The sequence below is a fragment of the Sceloporus undulatus genome, chromosome 2 (assembly GCF_019175285.1).
Source record: "Sceloporus undulatus isolate JIND9_A2432 ecotype Alabama chromosome 2, SceUnd_v1.1, whole genome shotgun sequence".
NCBI classification, from domain to species: Eukaryota; Metazoa; Chordata; class Lepidosauria; order Squamata; family Phrynosomatidae; genus Sceloporus; species Sceloporus undulatus.
Window position 1 is genome coordinate 162,260,102 of NC_056523.1, and position 20,188 is coordinate 162,280,289.

The 20,188-nt window shown below is 41.7% G+C and overlaps 1 protein-coding gene across 1 annotated transcript in view; it reads right to left on the reverse strand.

Annotated features, from left to right (window-relative positions):
* ANKFN1 (ankyrin repeat and fibronectin type III domain containing 1) overlaps nt 1-20,188 on the reverse strand; it is a 133,514-nt gene that overhangs the window by 98,631 nt on the left and 14,695 nt on the right. The window contains exons 3-4 of the mRNA XM_042453477.1: nt 13,821-14,015; nt 10,889-11,002 (exon numbers count right to left, since the gene is read on the reverse strand). Of these exons, the coding sequence (XP_042309411.1) occupies nt 10,889-11,002; nt 13,821-14,015 (309 nt within the window). The remainder of the gene's footprint in view (nt 1-10,888; nt 11,003-13,820; nt 14,016-20,188) is intronic.

The window sequence follows — 20,188 nt, forward strand, 5'->3', positions numbered from 1 at the left end:
CTCTCTACTTGTAAACTCAAATGGTGAACAGCAATCAAGTTTATAATGACACTACTAAGAGACAGAAGCAAGGTTTCTGCATACTCTGCCAAACCCCAGTATTTGTAGGACTCCCCAATAAGATCCATTTCAACCCCTCCATGTCGAGTAGCCACAGAAGATTTACTGTCATTTAGAAAAAGCAGGGTCATAGTACCATGTCCTAATTAGAGAGAATGCCTGCTAGAATCGGACACTTAGATAAATAATCCACTTTAAAAGCAAGGATACCAGTGCATTTTGCTGTAGATCCCACTTGATACAACAGCAGCAACAATAAGTCATTTTTAGAATACCTAACAATTTGGAATATTACAACAATCTGCATTGCTACAGTTAAGTTTTATTGTTATTCAAAAATTATTATTTCATAGTTATTTCAGTGGGACCTTGTTATCCGCGGTATCTCTTTTGTTCTCTTTCAAGATTTATCAGACATTTTTATCCAGAGAAAAGCATCTACAGTGGTACCTCGGGATACGAAATACCCAGGTTACGAAATTTCCGGGATACGAAAAAATCCCATAGGAAATAATTGTTCCGGGTTACGAATGTTTTTTCGGGTTACGAAAAATTTTTTGGTGCTTTTCGGCGCTATTTCACACGGAATCGCGGCTTTTCCCCATTAGCGCCTATGGCATTTCGGCTTACGAAGGCTTTTCGGGTTACGAAAGCGGCCGCGGAACGAATTAATTTCGTAACCCGAGGGAGCAGTGTATTCTGAATCTCACTTTCATTGAACTTTCAATGACAATTCTAATTGCAGCAAAGCCAGTTTTTAAAAATTACCTCCTTCAATTCACATTCTAATAAACTTACAGTGGTGCCTCGGGTTACGAAATTAATTCGTAACGCGGCCGCTTTCGTAACCCGAAAAGCCTTCGTAAGCCGAATTGCCATAGGCGCTAATGGGGAAAAGCCGCGATTCCGTGCGAAAAAGCCGAAAAAAGCACCAAAAGTTTTTTCGTAACCCGAAAAAACATTCGTAACCCGAAACAATAATTCCCTATGGGATTTTTTCGTATCCCGAAAATTTCGTAACCTGGGTATTTCGTATCCCGAGGTACCACTGTATAAGACATTTAATGAATTTTCTTTGTATTATATCTACTGAGAAATTTGCAACATTGTGAATTCAGGTGAAGACCTCTTCCTACATTTAACAGTACCATCTATGATCTGGCAATACACAAACTGGTGCTGTCAATAGAGCCCCAGAGACTGACTCAGAAACCATTTTTGCTTATCATTCTCAAGTTCATATGGCTTCAAACAACTTCTCTCAAATGCATATACACAGGCTCTTCCGCTGCTCCTGACCCACCTGTAACCCAGTCTGATGACATGAAAATTTTCACAGCATCTTCCGATAAGAAGCAATTCTGATACTGTATAAGCCTTCCATGAAATGGAATACTTTAACTTAAGGACCTTAGAATATTATAAAAGAGCAAACAAGTTAAAACAAAAAAATCCAGAGACTTTTTTCAGTAAGGCACATTTAGTACTTAGAACTAGTTCCCCTTCAACTTTCCTCTGTAAATCCTTCCATTCTTATTAAAATACTCCTATATAATATTCAGGGATCAAAGAAATTCTCTCCTCAGTATGGGGCCTCTTCAGCAGCAAAATCTCCACTTTCCCTAACAAAAGACCTAGCTTTGAATTGAAGGATGGAAATCAAAAGCCACAGCAACTGGCCAGGACCTCTGAGTGAGAACTCAGGGAGGCAAAAGCAAACAAAAACAGTGATCTTTTAAATGTCACTTAGGCCTGTTACAGACTGCCAAAATAAAGCTGCTTCGGGTCTCTTTGGAGGTATGCTATTTAAATGATGCATGCACCCTAAGAATCCGGAAGCTGCACCAAAGCTGCTCTCCAGTGCTTAGGAATGGAGTGTGGCTTTGGCGCGACCTCTGGACTCTTAGGACCCATGCATCATTTAAATAGCATACCTCCAAAGAGACCTGAAGCAGCTTTATTTTGGCAGTCTGTAACAGGCCTTTAGTGTTATATAATGACATACATAATGACATAGCAGAGGAGATTTTCTCACTGTCAGATCTGTCTAGTCTGGGATTAGGTGCTTGATCGGTTACCACTCTCCTCGTCAGCCATCTCTTACACATCAGCAGAATCATTTGATCCAACTTTTGCAGGACTGAATCACCAAGGAAGACAATAAAAAATGCATATTATTTGGGAAATGCCTCAGAGGTTTCACCTCAGAAAACACAGGTAACACAATTTCCTATAAAAAGTTGCCTTTTTGGTAACTTTTGTTTTTTAACTGCCTTCGAGTGGCAATCCTTTGAATGAAACATCTCCAAGACTCCCTGCCCTCCACTACTCTGTTTAGTTACTGCAAATTCATACCTGCTACCTCCTTAATAGAGTCCATCCTCTCTTTCTACTTTCCTCCAACCTTCCTAACATTATTGTTTTTTCCAGTGAGTTGTGCCTTCTCATGATGTGCCCAAAGTACGATAGCCTCAGATTTCTGGATTGATCTGCTCTAGGACCCATTTGTTTGTCTTTTTGGCTGTCCACAGAATCCTCAGAAGTCTTCTCCATCACCACATCTCAAATGAATTGACTTTCTTCCCATTTTATTAATTGCTCAGCTCCCATATCAATACATGGCAACAGGTAATAGAATGGCTTGTATGATTCTAACTTTTGTGCTCAGTTGTATATCTTTGCATTTTAGGATCTTTTCTAGTTCTTTCATAGCCACTCTCCCTATTCTTAATCTTCTTCTGATTTCCTGGCTGCAGCCTCCATTCCTATCAATGTTTGATCCCAGGTATGAGGACTCTTTTACTATTCTAGTTCTTCATTGTCTAGGTTTAATTTATGTAGATTCTCCATGGGCATTTTTTCCCTTTATGTTCAACAGTAAGTCTGTCTTTGCACTTTCTTCCTTGATCTTCCCTAACAATTATTCCAAGTCTGTGAGGTTTTCTGCTAGAATTATTGTCATCTGCATATCTTAGATTGTTGATATTCCTTCCTCCTATTTTCACTCCTCCTCCTTCTGTCTCCAAGCCTGCTTTTCTTACAATATGTTCTGCATATAGGTTGAACAGCTAGGGTGAAAGGATTCCACCTTGTCTTACCCCTTTGCCAACTGGGAACCACTCTGCTTCTCTGTGTTCTGTTCTGACAGTGGCCTCTTAAAGGACAGAGTTGAGTGTGCTTCCAACTCACTTCAATTAGCCTGCTGGTCTGGAGGATGCTATTCTGTTGCCATGTTGCAGTAATCCTCACCCGCCAACCTAGATGGTTTTTGTATCTAGAATGAAGAGGATATAATTTGTCCTTTTCCTCTGTAGGATGAGCCATGGTACCCATGGCTTAAAACAGAGCTATGTAACCTTCCTGCATCTGTGAGGATGTTTGGGAGTTTGTGAAAGTGTTGTTGAAACTGTCACAAAAATCACAAACTGGCTGCCAATGTGATTGAGCAATCACACTGACTACTGCAACGGTGCATCTGTTTCACAGAATGACAAACTAGTGATGCTAAAACAATGTAATTCTTTGAATATGAAGTTTTCCCCTGGATGTCCTACTGTTTTTCACTGGATGTTCTACTGTTTTTCTCTGCCCCATTGGTTTCTCCTCTCATGGCATCCTTCTCATTGGCTTTCCTACCCTCTTGATCCTTGCTCTGCTCCTGCCAGTTTCCAAAAAGTACCAGGCACACTTTTTTTTTTGGCCCCTTCTGTTTGGGCTGGTTGGAAAACAGAAGAGCCCAGCTCTTTATCTAGTAGATCCCTTCCCTTTCCTCTGAAGAATGCTCTCAACTCACGTGGGACTCAAAGGTAGTCCTGGAAAGGCAGAGGAGACATGTGGGGAGGCCAAAGCCCTATTATTTCCTTCCTTCCTTCTCTCTCTCTCTCTCTCTCTCTCTCTCATTTATCCATCTAGTGACCCTTTCCTAGTGTGAGACTCAAGGTGGCTTACAAAGGTTAAAACAAATGCAGCTTAAAAATTCACATAATACAGGAGCCTGTGGGAGATAACACAGGGACAATGCCACTAACCTCCAGCTTAAATGGTGACACACAGAAATGTTTTCCCATCTGTTGGTTTTAAGTGAGTGACCAACAATACCATATCTATTCAGTCCAACTCAGTTTACTGGGAATACAGAAAACCACGTATGTGATTAATAAGAGAAGCATGCTATCCAAAACACTTGATGCTTTTAAAACTGTGAATTGTAGTTTGGTAGAAAGATGCTTAATTAATATTTATCCATCTGACCTATTAATTATTAATAGTCTTATTAATGCATTATAATGCTCATAATAGTATGACATTATTTTAATGTGAAACATCATCAAGGCTCTTCCTGAACACAGAGCTTTTAAAGATAAAAAATATGTTGCAATAATTATGCATAAATAAAGCAGCCAAAATGTAAACCAAAGATTAATCCCTATGGGGACAAGTTACCTTTTATACCCTGGCCATATGTAACACAGCTTTAATAGTTCTTTCTTCTTTCAAAGTGCCTTTAGAGCAGGAAAGGAGCAGAAAGGAGGGCAGTGCTTGACCCTTACCTCATATGATTCTCTCATTTATTCAAAACATTTTACAGCTTGAAAGCAAAGTAAATAGCTTATATAATGAAGCTAAAGCCAAACAAAACTTAAATCTCCTAAACGTTAGTTTTCCCACCCTACCACCTCACTATGTTCTTTAACTGAAGTATCCTAGAGTTAGATTTGAGAAGTAAAAGTAGGTCAAGAACGCTGGTGTTGTCAAATGCAGCTAGTTGAGAAAAGAATAAGAGGGAAAGGAACTGGCATGATCCCTGTTGTGTCTTTCTCTGGGATAGCAGCTGTATAGGAGTGTTTGAAGAGGGACATGGCACACCTGCTACTCAAATGGTTGGGGGCCAATTTGGTTTCAGGGGGCCAGTTTGGTGATCTGGGTTTGGACCCAGTTCATCATTTGACTGCTCAGAACTTGATCCAAGTTGGTTGCTCCAAATTTGAGGGCGAATCTACACCACTGACATCACCAGGCTTGGAGATACCCAATGCAAGAGGGCTCCAGAGAGGGGAGTGGCAGTGGGAGGAGGACCCCACCAGGGTATCATCCCTTTTGTGAGGTATCACCTGATGTGGTTCGCACTGCTTGCACCAGTGATGCTACTGGCCTACGCCAGGTACAAGCCTCCAAATAGACTACTATTCTGCCCCCAGAGCCACCCTGGAGTTCCCCTATCACCTGGGCACTCTGCAGTGACATCATTTAGATGTCCACATGTGTCACTGCTGTGTTGCTTTGCACCGCCATCAATAGCACACAATAGCTTGATGTTTGGTTAGAAACAAGGTGCCCAGCTCTACCCTTTACAATTGATCACATGGCTGGGTACCTTATTTCTGACCTCAGATCAAGTTGTGGTTTTGAGGAGGGAAAAACCTTTCCTGTCACTGTTCTGGGCTGGTAATTGGCCCAGACATTGTGGGAAATGGTGGTAAGAAACACCAGAGTTTTCACAAAATCTGGAGCAAACAGTGACATTTTAAAATCCATTTTAAGGCTGATATAATGTGAGTTCAGTGCTGATAGGGCTCTGTGTTGCCTGGATTGATTGCACCTGATTTGGGGATAAGGCCCGAGTTCTCTGGGCAGCTCACTGTGAAAGTAAGGGAAGGCCGTTTTATTTGGCCCACACTGAAAAGTCCTGAATCAAAGGTGTGGTACAGCCACCCCTTTGCACCACGTATTGGGGCCAGGTCAGATTCACTGGCAGCCCAGAGGCCCCAATCCGGCACTTTTTGGGACTACGGAGAAGTGGCAAAATGCTGCTTCTCCATGGTCCCAAAAAGGGGTGTCATTGGGGCTTCATGCCCCAGGACACCCCAACAGGTGCAGCCATGGGAGAAAGAGGCTGGGCCGTTTAGTTGCTGCGGGAATGAGGCGGCACCCAAAAGGAGCTTCATTTCGGAGCTCTTTCCCACACCTTTCCCAGGTTGCCATAAGCGGCCTGGGGAGGCGCGGAGACGTCACGCATGCACTGTGCCATTTGGATGCAGCGCATGCATGACATCATCATGGGAAGCTGCCATGATTATGCCGCCATCACGTTCTAGGGTTGTGGGGCGTGTGCACGCTTCGCCCTGAGGCAACCCTAGCATGTGACGAGGGTCATTCAGGTCTCGTCTGTACGAGGCCAGTGTTCCACTGGAATAAATTCTTGGTCATCCAGCTTTTCCTTATTCTGACCTTTGGAAATGAAGTCCTGAAAAACTTCATTGGAACAAGGTAGCATTGGGCTTTAAAACTTCCATGTCTTTTAGAACTTGTTTTCGGAGCTTTACGTCTAGATAAAGGTCAACAACAGAACTTGATTACAAACCTTGAATTTACATATTGCTAAACAGTTACTATTATTCTCTGTTTTCACTGGTGAATAAACTATCATTTTCCATGTCAGGAATGGGGAATATGTGCCCCTTCAAATGTTGCTAGGTTCCAAGTCCCATATTTCCTCACTATTGTCTATACTGGCTCAGAAAGATAGGAATTGCTGCAAAACATCTGGAATGCCCATATATTCCCCCTTCCTGTTCTATACCCATGTAGTCTTCTGGATGACATACCTACAACCCAGAATAGGTATGCACTGTTTAGGATATTATATTATACATCAGATCATTATTTCATTTTGTTTGTATTTTAGACCCATTTATATAGCCTATTTTAGATATCAAAACACCCTCTGTGTCTACATGACTGTGTTCATTCCAGGTCTTTATTCCTTTGGAGGATGAGTTCTATCTTGCTAGCTAAGATCAGGCTTTTTAGCAAAACATATGTATGGTAATTATACAGTCTTGTGCAAACATCTATGCAGTGTTACTCACAAACTGTGGACCACAATTTCCTGAGCTATTAAGCCTGGATACCCACCAGATATTAATCTTATATCACAAGGAATGGTAAAAAGAGAAGGGGTCTAAAGGTCTTTAATACACCTATCCTTCTAATTCAACCGTTCCCTGCAGGCATGTCCCTTCAAAACATCTCTTACCATATATTCTACCTGATGCATAAGATAGTCACAATATCATTAGTCACTCAATTAATCTATACACATGGAAGTGTTTTTTCTGTCTGTTATGCTATATGAATTTATATAATTGATCAGAAGCAACAAACCTGGGCTGAAAGCCTTTTCAGTATTTATGATATTGTAAGCAAGACTTTTGACATTGTAAATATTGTTTATGGTCATGGCATTGTTGCAACTATCACAAATCCTTCCCAATCTCAGAAGCCAGAAGTGGCTTCAATTGGTATTCACATTTATGGTCATGGCATCACTGCAATGATCACAAACTACCCCTACCCTGCAATCCTAGAAGGCAGGAAGCTACATGAAGCAGTATTTATGGTCATTTATTATTATTTATATAGCACTGTAGATTTGCACAGCGTTGTACATAAAAACAATAAATACAAAAGAGTAAACCTGCCTATGGCGTACAATCTAAGAAATGATAGGATAATACAAATAAAACACATAGCAATACAGGAAATGGTTCAATAAAACAGGCAACAAAAAGAACATCAGATAGCAAGTGACAATCACGCAATGTCTGGGAACGCTTCTCTGAACAGGATGGTCTTCAACTCCATTTTGAAGCTGGTTATAGAATAAGAGGCATTGTTGCAGTTATCACAAATCATCACCACCACCACCCCTAATCCTAGAAGGCAGGCAGCTGCACCAACCAGTACTCACACTTATGGTCATGCTGCTAGGGACACTCTAGACCTTGTTTTCTACATGGGGGCAGGATGGTGGATATCTGAGGAGCTTTCTACTGCTCTGTTGTCATGAACAGATCAATTTCTGGTAAGGTTTAGAGTTGTTGGGGCTCAGAACCTCATCAGGGGTGGTGGACCCATTAAGATGGTCCACCCCAGGAGGCTTATGGAGGCGGACAGGTTCCTGATGGCTCTTAGAGAGTTTCCTGCTCCTTTGGCAGGTAATCCTGTTGAAACCCTGGTTGACCTCTGGAATGGGGAATGATCAGGGTAGTTGAATGATCAGGACAGTTGACACGATTACTTTCAAGTGTTCCATTTCATGGAATGGAGCTAAACCAGCCCCTTGGTTTTCCAAGGAACTGACAGCAGTGAATGAACAAGATGGAGACTAGAGTGGCAGAAAACTCAGAATGAGTCCAACTAAAAACAGGCTATCATCTGAAGGCTTGTGGTGGAGCAATAAAGGCAGCAAAAATGGTTTTCTTGCTAAAACCACTGGAGCTGCACAGAACAGCTCAATAGAGCTGTTTCAAATGGCCAAGGATCTGTTATGATCTGGTCCAGAGGAGAATGGAAATCACTTAACAGTTCGTTGTGAAGAATTTTCCCACCATTTTGCAGATAAAATCCATTGGATTTCCTCTGACTTAGATGCCAGAGTTGATACAGTTCTGCTGGAGACAACCTTGGCCCCTGCTTGTCTAGTATTGTTGGATATTTTCCTGGAGTGGACAGGATGTTTGGAGAAGTAAGAGTCATCCGATGTATATTAGACCCTTGCCCTTCATGGCTAATTATGCCAGAGGAGGACTGGCCGAGTGGGTAAGGGGAGTGATTAATGCCTCTTTACAGCAAGGCATGGTCCCAACACACCTGAAGAAGGCTGTGGTAAGACCTTTTTTGAAAAAAATTTCCCTGGATCCTATAGTACTAGATAACTATAGTCTGGTCTCCAACATCCCATTTTTGGACAAGTGACATGTACATGTGGTGGCTTTTCAACCCCAGGGGTTCCTGGATGAGGTGAATTATCTTGATCCATTTCAGTCTGGTTTCAGACCTGGTAATGGAACAGAGACACCACTGGTTGCCTTGATGGATGACCTGCATAGGATACTGGACAACATTCCTCTGTCCAGTGTCCTTCAGGTAAACTCTGCAAACTGTACAGCAGAAACCAACATTCATTCAGGCTGCCTAGAACTATACAGAACTTTTGATCCTCTGGAAAGTTAATTCCTCTGTTTTCCAGCTCAACAAACAGAGTCCTGATTTTGTCTAGATGATCCTTGACATCATCGCCGACTTTCAGTTTGGTATTATACAGTCTTTTGGTTAAAATAATCTAAGGCACACAAGAATCTCTCAGGTAAACACCCCTTAACCTTGCCCAGCATTCTAATGCTGTGGTCATACTTTTCACATACACTAGCTGACTTGGCTCTGATGACAATATTATTGTAGCTCTCACCTTATTATCAGCTTGTTGTTGATTATCACTTCTCGGTTGTCCAGAGGATTTTCTATAGTCCCACAAATTCTCTCTAATTAGAAAAATTTATGTCATAACGGACCATGCATGGTAATTGGAGCCATTTAATTTCTCAAAACTTAAAGTTCCTCTGTTGCCAGCCATGTATACAGGCTATTCCAAAACACTTCCACAGAAACAAAAACAAACAAAAGATTTGTGAACTATTGAAAGTTGTTCTGTCTTCAGTGCAAAGATAACAGTCAGGCAAAAGTAAAGCAAAACAAGCCAAATACCACCTGCCTGCCTGCTTTTTGCAAAAGCACAGAGAAAAACAAAATGAAAAACTTCTGTAGAACAGTTTTTTCTGGAACCAAGGTCACCCCAGCAACACAACACCAGCCTGTACTGGGGTATACTGGCCGAAACTGGGCCCATAACCACTTGTTGGCAAGGACAAGTCTACCCAAATGCAGCCAAAACTATATTGTAGCAGAGTTCAAAACAAAAAAAAAAAAAAAACACCCAGCTATTGGTACTGGCAATGTACTATCCACTTTTCACACTCAAAAGAAACATTCACAGATGTAGTTGATTCATCCAAAGTTCTGGAGGCTTTATCTTCAGTTGCAATGTGTACAATATAATACAATATATAAACACACTGACTCTCCAACAACTAATCTACATTCCAAACAACTAATCTACATGCTCCAAATCAACTCAAGTCACTTGCATGCAACCACTCTCTTGGTCCACTTATATAAGAGGGTGGTCATTAATCACTGCCACACAGCATGATGCAACCTTGCTGTAACCTTGCACCATGCCATATGCTCCTGACTCAGCAGTCTGTGGCTGTCCCATGGAATATTCATTCCATGTCATCTATCACTCAAAATATTTTTCTGTTGTTAAAGGCATAATTACTCTGACAAGGGAATGTGTCCCTTTGGTTCTGCTGGATGCTTCAGTGGCTTTTGATACCACTGACCATGGTATCCTTTTGAGCCACCTTTTTGCGATGGGGCTTAGAGATATTGTTCTACAGTGGCTTCATTCTTTCCTGGAGGGCAGTGCTGGGGAATTCCTCTGGAGAGGTTCTCTGCTCTGTTCCACCACCTTTTCAAGCTTGCTTGGTAGCAACAAGGTGGCTGCTTCCAGCAGCAAGGTAAAACATTTTTGTACTGCTGAGCCTTCACAGACAGTTGAGGTTAGGCTCTTAATATTGTGTTGCACTGGGTTTTGACGTTTTAAGGATATGTATGTAGTTTTATTTTTATTTTTTAATGTATTTTAGTATTTTTAACGATTTTAACGTGTAATGTTTTTAAGCTCTTTTATTTTTTGATTCCATTTTATTCTTTTAATAAGTGATGTTTTAATATTGTACTAGTTTAATTCTATTTTAATGTTCACTTTTGAATATTTTTAATTGTACTGTTCTTTTTTTTAAAGCTACTTTGTGTCCCAATTGGGGTGGGGGAGCAGGATATAAACAAACTTAATCATCAACAACAACAACAACAATGTGTTTGCGCGCGTGCGCAAAAGGTCAAGAAATTAATCCAGTAGTACCTTTGTATTTGGTCACCACTGCTGAGTTCGTGCTATGAGGTTCTTGGAAAGTGACAGTGAGTGATGTACTACTTGTTACCATGAGGCAGATGTTGGATGGTGCCTCTGGGACTCCTGGGAACAAAGAGAAAATATTGTATCTCATGCAGAACAAATGCCTTTCAAACAGTGCCCTGGCTTATCAAAGAAGCAAGTCAAAACCCTGGAGCTAGTTACTGTGAGCTTTGATTTAAAGATGTTTGTATTTGTCTTTTGAACACTAACAAGGAGTCCTTGCTCATGCAATCTGATATTCTTTTCTCTGGTGGCTTCATCTGTTTTGGTTAATGGCAGCACCTCTATCTTCCAACATGTAAGTCAGGGGGCAGATAAGAAACAGAAGAGCTCATTAATTTATTTCAGTTTCAGTCCACATTATTGTTAAATAAGCAATCATATCCATCTTAAATAATACTTTCTCCTTGTGAAAAAGGGGTTATTGGTTGTGTTACTCAATTGTCTATTCAGATGTCCTTATTCATGCCATTGAGACTTTCTCCCAGGTAACTATATATAGGACTGCAGATTTAGTTTGCTTCAAATGCAGCAATTGAAATATATTTGGTTTGGGGGGGGGGACCAGAAAACTATATTCCTCCTTTTCCAGGAATGATTGATGATTTCACTGAATCCGTCACGGGCACTGGCAACAGACATTAAATGGTTTGGAGGAGGATCAGAAATATAGAAATGAATTGAAATGATGAACTCAAGAAAATGATGATCTAACAGTAGTTTGTAATAGTGGCTTTGAGGGTTAATGAAACCACAGTATTCTGGTACAGATAGCATCGCAAATAGTGGTATGAGGAAACCAGAAAACTCTACATTAAGGTGAACAAGAAAGGAAAAGAGGGAACACTTTAGGTTATTTTTAATTCCTGTTAATTACTAACACCAGTGGATGTGAAAAGACAGAGAAAGGAACTTTACAGAAATGTCATAAAAGAACAGTAAATTAATAAAAGATTAAATGTTTTAATCGATCTATCATTTGCTTTTTAGCTGATTAAGTATTAATTAACCTACTACATGTAAATGTGGACAATACTAAAACCTCAGTACCAAACTTCTGGCTCAAATAGAGAAGGAAGACCCTGTGAAGACCGGCAGTTTGGGCCAGGTTGGAGTGGACTCGGGCTGTAGCATTTGCATGACACATGCCCCAGATACATTCCCAGGGTGGTGTAATGCCATGTGCCACACCACACGGCACAGCGTGCAGCATCACAGCCCTCCTCTGGTACTGCATCCACACAATGCAGTGCCAAAGGAGTGGCGTAAAGCTGTAGTACCATGGCTATCATGCTGTTTGGCTCCTTTTTATGCCTTGCAAAGGCCAGATCTGGACTGCAGTGTGTGGTTGCCACGGCCCTGGTATGGCTGTAAAAGGGGCAACTGTCTGCACAGCCCCAAAGTGTGATATTTAATCAATCATACCCCAGTCATTGTTAGAAGGAAGCAAGAAATTAGGAGATTTATAATACAGTCAGCCCTCACCATTTGTGTCCTTGACACTCACAGTTTTAATCATTCACAAGGTCAAGGCCACTGCCATGTTCAGGTGCACTCCTCCTCCTCCCTCCCAAGCTTTTTCTCTTCAAGGAAAAAAGCCCAGGATGGAGGGATTAGCCAGGAAGAGTGTGCATGCCAACCCTGTCCCTTTCCAGGACTGAGAGCTGCCTGGTTCCCAAGGTGGCTCTCCATCCTGGAAAGGGGCAGACGATTGGTCCCCTAAGCTTCCTCCCCCTGGGAGGCTTCTGCCCTCAGCTTGGCTTTGGAGGAGGAGGCTGGAGCCCCTCAGCTGAAGGAGCCAGCACAGGGTCTTGGGTCTTGGAACCTCTGCCCTCAATCTCAAACCTTGACTCTGGGGCTCCAGTCTCTGCTTCCAAAGCTAAGCCCAGGGAAGCATTGCAGGGGGAGGAAAGAGGGAAAGAAGGAAGGGAAGTGGGAGGGCTTGTCCCATTGTCCCTAATGGCAGAACAGCTACTTGCACACATCTCCATTGGAGCCAATGGGACTTGAGTATTAATTAATTTTGATATCCGTGGGAGGGTCTGAAACGGATCCCTGCAAATCCGGAGGGATGACTGTACATAGTAAACTATGTCTGTACCAGTTCATATTACTGATCCTCCTAGTACTGTCTACTCAAGGTTGTCAGTGTACAAAACATGAAGCTGAAGTTTAGGCAAGTTTTTTTCCTAACAGTAGCAGTGAATCTGATGAAGCTGACTGCAGTAGATGTGAAATATTAGGCAGCTGGGTTTCAGGGAAAGATTAGCTCCTCTTTTTTTCAGCAAAATAGACTTTAAAAATTATATTTATTTATTTATGAAAAACATCTCCTCACAGCTCACCAGAACTCCTAACATAATGACCAACAGATAACATGATATGAAACACTCTCTAAAAATAGATCAAAACAATTTCTAAAACAACAACAACAACAACAAACCCAGCTTTTTAATTGGGACAATTGAAACAGTCCCAAAATAACTGCAGAGGCCTGACCACTATTGGTAATCCCAAACAGAGTAGACCCATTGAATCAATTTTAGAATGGTGAGTCAGCACTCAAGTAAATCCCATTGATTTGAGATTACGAATAGGACTGAATCCAGATGTTTCTGTACGATTATGGAAAATGGCTACCTACTAGCTCCAAAAAAAAGTCAATTGTATAAGATTCTTGAATCTTGCCATTCTCTTTGTTTTACATTTGTTCTAATTGCTCTATCTGCTCTTCTTTTTTCCCACCTATATAATTAAAGTTAACTGCTCAACATGAATGCTACTGAAGAATAATTGCAAATTACTGTGCTATAAACTTCAAAGCTATTCTTCTAGTTAGTTTGTGTCATGCATGCATTTTACCACAGTTTGTCCTTACTGGAATGTTCATAGCCTGATTGCATGCGTTTGTAGAGCCGATATCTCCATTCCCAGGCTTTCAGTTGCTTCTCTTTCTCACAGCTGTCTGTACCAAGACCTTCACTCATTACGTGTGCAGACAGGTCACCCACTCGCTGCTGAGCTTCTTCAACTAAGTTGTTCAGGTGGATTGACCTGCTTTCCATATCAACAACTGTGAGGGAAAAAGCAGGGTATTAAATGCCAGAAAGTCGCTGAGGAGAATCTTGAATTTCATCAGTTTTCAGGGCAAGATGGAAATGAAGTCCACATATTGGCTAGTTGCATTAACAAACCATTGACTGATACAGCTGTGATGCAAGTAATGAATTCTAGACTCTTCTGTGAATGTGCTCCTCCCCTGCAACCCCCCCCCCCCCCAACCCACACAAAACACTCCCAAGGACTGGAGTGCAGCTTTGGCACAACTTCCAGACTCTTAGTACGCATGCATCATTTAAACAGCATACCTCCAAAGTGACTCGAAGCAGCTTTATTTTGGCCTGTCTGTATGGGGCCTTAGTCAGTTTTAAAAGATGATTGATAAATACATAGATGTTAAGTCTATAAGTGGCTAATAATAACGCAGGGACATATGCAACTTCCAAATTCAGAAACATGAACAATCAGTGCTGGGGAGAAGATGATCTAATATTCATCCTCTCTAGAGGCTTCTAGTTAAACACAGTGGGACTAGTGCTGCCAAAGCAGAGCTTTTTAAGTTCTTAAGCAACAAGCCAAGTATGGCACCCAACAAGGGCCCCCACAAATTCAGCTACCTGCCTAGTGCTGAGGACATTAAGTGGCCGTCAACAGCCAGGCAAGCCGCAACACATGGTTAGGGCCCTGGGTCATACATAGTGTAGATCTGATCTATGGGAAGATAGGCATCACTTTTAAAATATACTGTCCCCCCCCCACCACCACCATATGAGGTGATTCTGCTGAATCAGCCCAGACTTTGGCACTGTGGTGAATCAATGATGTGACCTCTTAAACAAGTCCAAACTCGTCCCATAATTCTGCATCCTAAAATTCTTGGCATTCATTTTAACACATTCCTATCTTGCCTTTTAGTGCAACTTCTAAAACAGATTATAGCCACAATGAAAACCATGGCTACAAAAAAGTTAAGCAACACAAATGACAACAGTTTGAAAGTTCCTGAAACCAGAGAGGGAAACACCAGTGGCACAATCAAACAACAAGAGCAAAGCAGTATAATAGCTTAGCCACAACTGCCCAAAAGAATTGGACCATTTAGAACTACAATTAGCCCTCTGTTTCCACGGATTCTTTATCCATGGATTCAACCATCCATGGCTTGAAAATGTTCAAAAAATTATAAATTCCCAAAAGCAAATCTTACTTTTGCCATTTTATATAAGGGACACCATTTTAGTATGTCTTTGTATTTAATGGAACTTGACCATCCATGGATACTGGTATCCACAGGAGGTCCTGGAACCAAGCCCCAGTGGATACCAAAGGCCCACTTGGTTAAGGCCCCAAGTTAACAGTTCTAAAGTAATACTATAAAATTAGGTCATCCCAATGAAATAGGCCTCTTGTTGGCTGCCATCTAACCTGGGGACACCTGTCGATTATTTCAAAGCATGGGCAGCAAAATGTGGGAGAAGATCACAGGTGAAAGGCACATCATATTATCCTTAGGGGCAGTACAGACCTCCCCAAAACGGCGGGCTGAAGTCGCCCATTTTAACGGCGGAAGGACACCACAGCCACCAAACCATGCAGCATCCCTCCACAGTAAAAAGAACCCGGTTCTTCCAGGTTCTTTTTGTGGTATGTTGCGTACATCCTGAGTGCACCATTGGCACTCACTGGCAACATGCAGCAACATGCAGATGTTGTGCAGCGGCAGTGTCATCAAGGCGGCGCCCATGTGGACAGGACACTGCCATGATGCCGCTGCCCGTACGGACTAGGGTTCCGGAGCGTGCAGTTGCAATGTGCTCTGGAACCCTAGTTTCGGCACCGGCATGCTGCTTTTGGCCAGTGTGTCTCAAGCCTTAGATATATTGTATATCCTCTAATGTTTCCTCCCACCATCAATTCTTTGATTCCTTTCTTCAACTTGGAACCTGCATACACCTATTGTGAAACAGTCTTTTTATCGCACTGCATGTGATGTTTCAGCAAACTGGGGGAAATGTAGCCCTCCAGACACTGCCATACTTTGTACTGAATGCTGCTTCATAGAGTTAATCCCCTGTGATTCAAAATAGTGATTTACAGAGAGCAGTCCATTAGGGCAGAATAACATTTCACAGAAATTTAAAATGTAGTCCTAAATCCAGTTGCTAGCCATGACTACAATAGACACAGTATAATATGCATGAGTATTGAGTTCCCCTTAACTCAGTGTGCCTACTCAAGCGTTGACTTGGACTAGCAATTAGATTTAGTATTTGATTGGATTTAATTGTGACTAACCATTGGATTAAAATTGTCACATTTGCAAACTTTGTTTTAAATTTTTTATTTTTTACTAGTACTTAAATAATAACAATAACTGAATCTGTGGCATTGCTGATTATTTTGACACAGAATACTAAATATCAACTTCCAGTATGATACTTTATTTCTTTCAAACCCATCAACACCTTGAATTTTAGACACATTTAATTCCTTTAAAATACTGAAAAGAGGAGAAATTGCTCAAACTATACTCAGCCCTCTGAGTGAATTTAGATTTAGATTTATCACAAGTACAGGCAGAAACATTATGAAATGAGCTGTTCCACATGACAAAGTGGTGAAAATATAGCCCTCCAGATGATACTGGACTAAAACTACGACCAGCATAGTCATTAGTGAATGATGTTGGGAGTTGTAGTTCTTAAAGTAGATTCTACTAATTTCAGTTCAAATAGTAAAAGCTTCCGTCCTTATTTTAATATAAGCCCAGGTCTCAAATCAAGGCTAATCACATGCAAGATCTGAAGCCATGTACAGTACATGCAGCCTCCGTTTTAGTCTAAATTCAGCTGATTAAAATGATCTGAATTGAGTAGAACTAAAAGTGGAGCTAAATAAGCCCCTCCTGAGTATATGTGCACAGGGTTATGCTGCGAATAGAGTCCTCTGATGCCAAATAGTCACTTGTCGCCATTGAAACCATGGCAGACCATTTGGAAGCTGTCATGTACGCCTAAATTGTTTGCCTCATTTTTTCCACAGCAAACTAGTGAAATACATAAGAATGTCTTGTAGAACTTTAAGATGTTTCCTTCAAAAGTAGACTGAACAGAGGAAAATACATTCCATGCAACATTTGTGTGTGGGCAAGGGTGAGAGATGAAGGTGGGAGGCAGGAATTTAAAATAAATCCAACAATCCTGTGTATTTCTGATCAGAAATCCCATTGAGTTCAGTGGGATTTCCTCTTACAGCTAAGCAATGAAGAATCAAAGAATTATGGAAGCAAATCAGTGTGTGTGGGGGGGAAGTGATTGCAGTGGGCCCATTTAATCAGCAGGTTAGCCACCCATGGATTGGAGCTCCCACAGATTGCTCCACCCCATATTGGTCAATGGAAGTGCATGCACACAGCTGTGCTGACATGGACATACACATGTCACCTCCTATTGAGCATCAGAGGCTTGAGCTCCCACTTTTTCCCCATCTGGAGGGTGGGTGGGTGGGTGGTGGTCCAGAATCAAAGCCACACAAATGGGATGGTCCCACTATATGTAAGGATAGAGCTACTTGTTCTTGTTGGTTGCCTTTGAGTCATTTCTGTCTTGTGATGACCCCAAGGTTATGTTTTTATGCTAGTTACTCATAAATCATAATTCTCATATATCACGGAATATAATGGTAATACTTGCGACATAAACAACTAGCAAAATTAAAATTAAAATTGTACATTTAAATTACCATTAGAGATGTGAAGATGTGAATAAAACATTCCATAATTTTTTTCCTTTTTTCATTCCTCCCCCCCCCCCCCCCATTTTCCCTTTTTTTTCCCCCCCCCCCCCCCCCGGTTTTTTCTGGGCCTTCACATCTCTAATTGCAATACCATACACACAGACTAAATATATTTATGTGTGCATTGTTTCATGTGGTTAGTGAAAACATGATAAAATGTGATATTTTGAAAGAAAATTTGAAAAGAACATACACACACACACACACACAATTTTGTTTTAAATTACAAGTTAATTTAATTTAAAAATTAATTTTTTAAAACCTGGGGCCTCTTTTTTCTCTTCCCACAGAGCCTTGTCCCACTCACACCATCTCTTCAGTGTTTCAAAGGGACGCTGATGAACACCACAGGCCATTTCTGCCAAAAGGCAGTTGTTTGGGGAATATTGGCCTGCACCCCTCACACCTTCTAGTATGGCCCCTGCCTCTGAGACTGGGTGTGTGACTTTTCATGATCTCCATGACTAAACAGGGATTTGAACCTTGGTCTCCCAGTGCACTAGTCAACCCTATCATGGAGTTTTCTTGGCAAGTTGCATCAGAGGTGGTTTGCCATTGCCTTCCTCTGAGGCTGAGACAGTGTGACTTGCCAAAGATCCCCCAGTAGGATTCATGTCCAAGTGAGTTTCTTCAAAGAAAGTTTGCCATTTCCTTCCTCTGAGGCTCAGAGAGTGTGACTTGCCCAAGGTCTCCCAGTGGGTTTCATGGCCATGTGAATTTCTTCAGAGGAGGTTTGTCATTGCCTTCCTGTGAGGCTGAGAGAGTATGACTTTCCCAAGGTCTCCCAGTGGGTTTCATGGCCATGAGAATTTCTTCAGAGGAGCTTTGCCATTGCCTTCCTCTGAGGCTCAGAGTATGTGACTTTCCCAAGGGTTTCAATGCCAAGCTGAGATTTGAGCTCTGGTATCCATAGTCGCATGCTCAAACCACTGGCTCTCTTTGTTCTTGTTCTTGCACTGTGCCTTCTGTGCTTTATTATGCTTATTGTTGTTGTTGTTTTGTGCCTCCAAGTCGTATCCAACATATGGGCCCAGAGCACCCTCCCTCCCTTCTGAGTGCCGGTTCCTGGTGACCCTGAGGTGAAACTATTACGGGGCAAGATTCATCAGAGGGGGTTATTCATTACTATCCTCTGAGGCTGAAAGTATGTGACTTGTATGAGTGGTACCTTCAAGTCGTTTCTGACGTATGGTGACCCTAAAGTGAACCTATCATGGAGTTTTCTTGGCAAGTTTCATCAGAGATGGATTTGCTATTGCTAACCTGAGGCTGAGAGAGTATGCCTTGGGTCTTCCCCCCAGAAGTCCCACCCGCAGAAGGCAGAGGTCCTGCCCCCAGAGGTCCTGCCCCTGCTACCTGATGACACCCGGTGTGGGAATGCCACTGAGCTTGGGCACTTGGTCTCTAAAAGGTTCACCATCACTGCACTATACTATGCAGGCTCTCACTCCATGAGCCTATTTGTCTTCAAATTACTGCATTTAAAAAAAACAACAACTGAGTTACTCTTTCTTGGCAGTTCTAATTTAGCTATCTAATGGGTATGTAATCAGCCTCTTTCACACAGTTTGTAACACTGATAGCACTTTAATTGCCATGGAATCCTGGAATTTTTAGTTGCATGAAATATTTCGAATACTTAGCCATAGAGCATCTCTAATACCTCTGATGAAACTGCAAATCCCCCAGGATCCCACAGGATTGAGCCATGGCCAGAAACGTGGAATCAAAGTGCTAGCACTGTGTAGTGTGAAAGAGAGTCATGGCTGTTCACACCCCAAATTCAACTGCTGGAGGAAGAAAGGGAAGGAAATAAGCAGAATCTATTGGTGAGTTCTGTTCCCTGTTCAGTGAGGACATGCATGCAGGGCTGGCCTTTATGCCAGACTGAAAAGCCAAATTTTTACAAACATAGTGATACGTATGGTATTTTAAAATGGAAATTAAGTGGTTATACATTCATATTCTCTGTGTTCATAGGCATGTTGGTATTAATGACAGGAAATGAATACTAATTTATGATTGCCCTCACATGCCATCAGCCTGCATTTATTTACAGATGAAGTCAATGAAAAATTAGTTTAGCCTTTAAAAAAAAACACACTGCTATTTAGAACACTCAAGGCTGTGTTTTCCTGTAGATTTGTCATGCCTAATGAATGTTGCTTCAGCCGTCAATCATGTATTCCAAACCCTGTCACCCTTGGGCTCCCCCCCCCAGTCACGAACCATCACAGAAATATAAACAAATAAATACAAAACTACACAACTGTTTTCATTGAGCAGCCATACTATACAAGAGGGGAGAAAAACCCCTGGGGAAATTTAAAGGAGGCCAGGATAAATGATAATGTAAGTGCTGTGGACATAGCAGAGCTATAAAGGTGCACC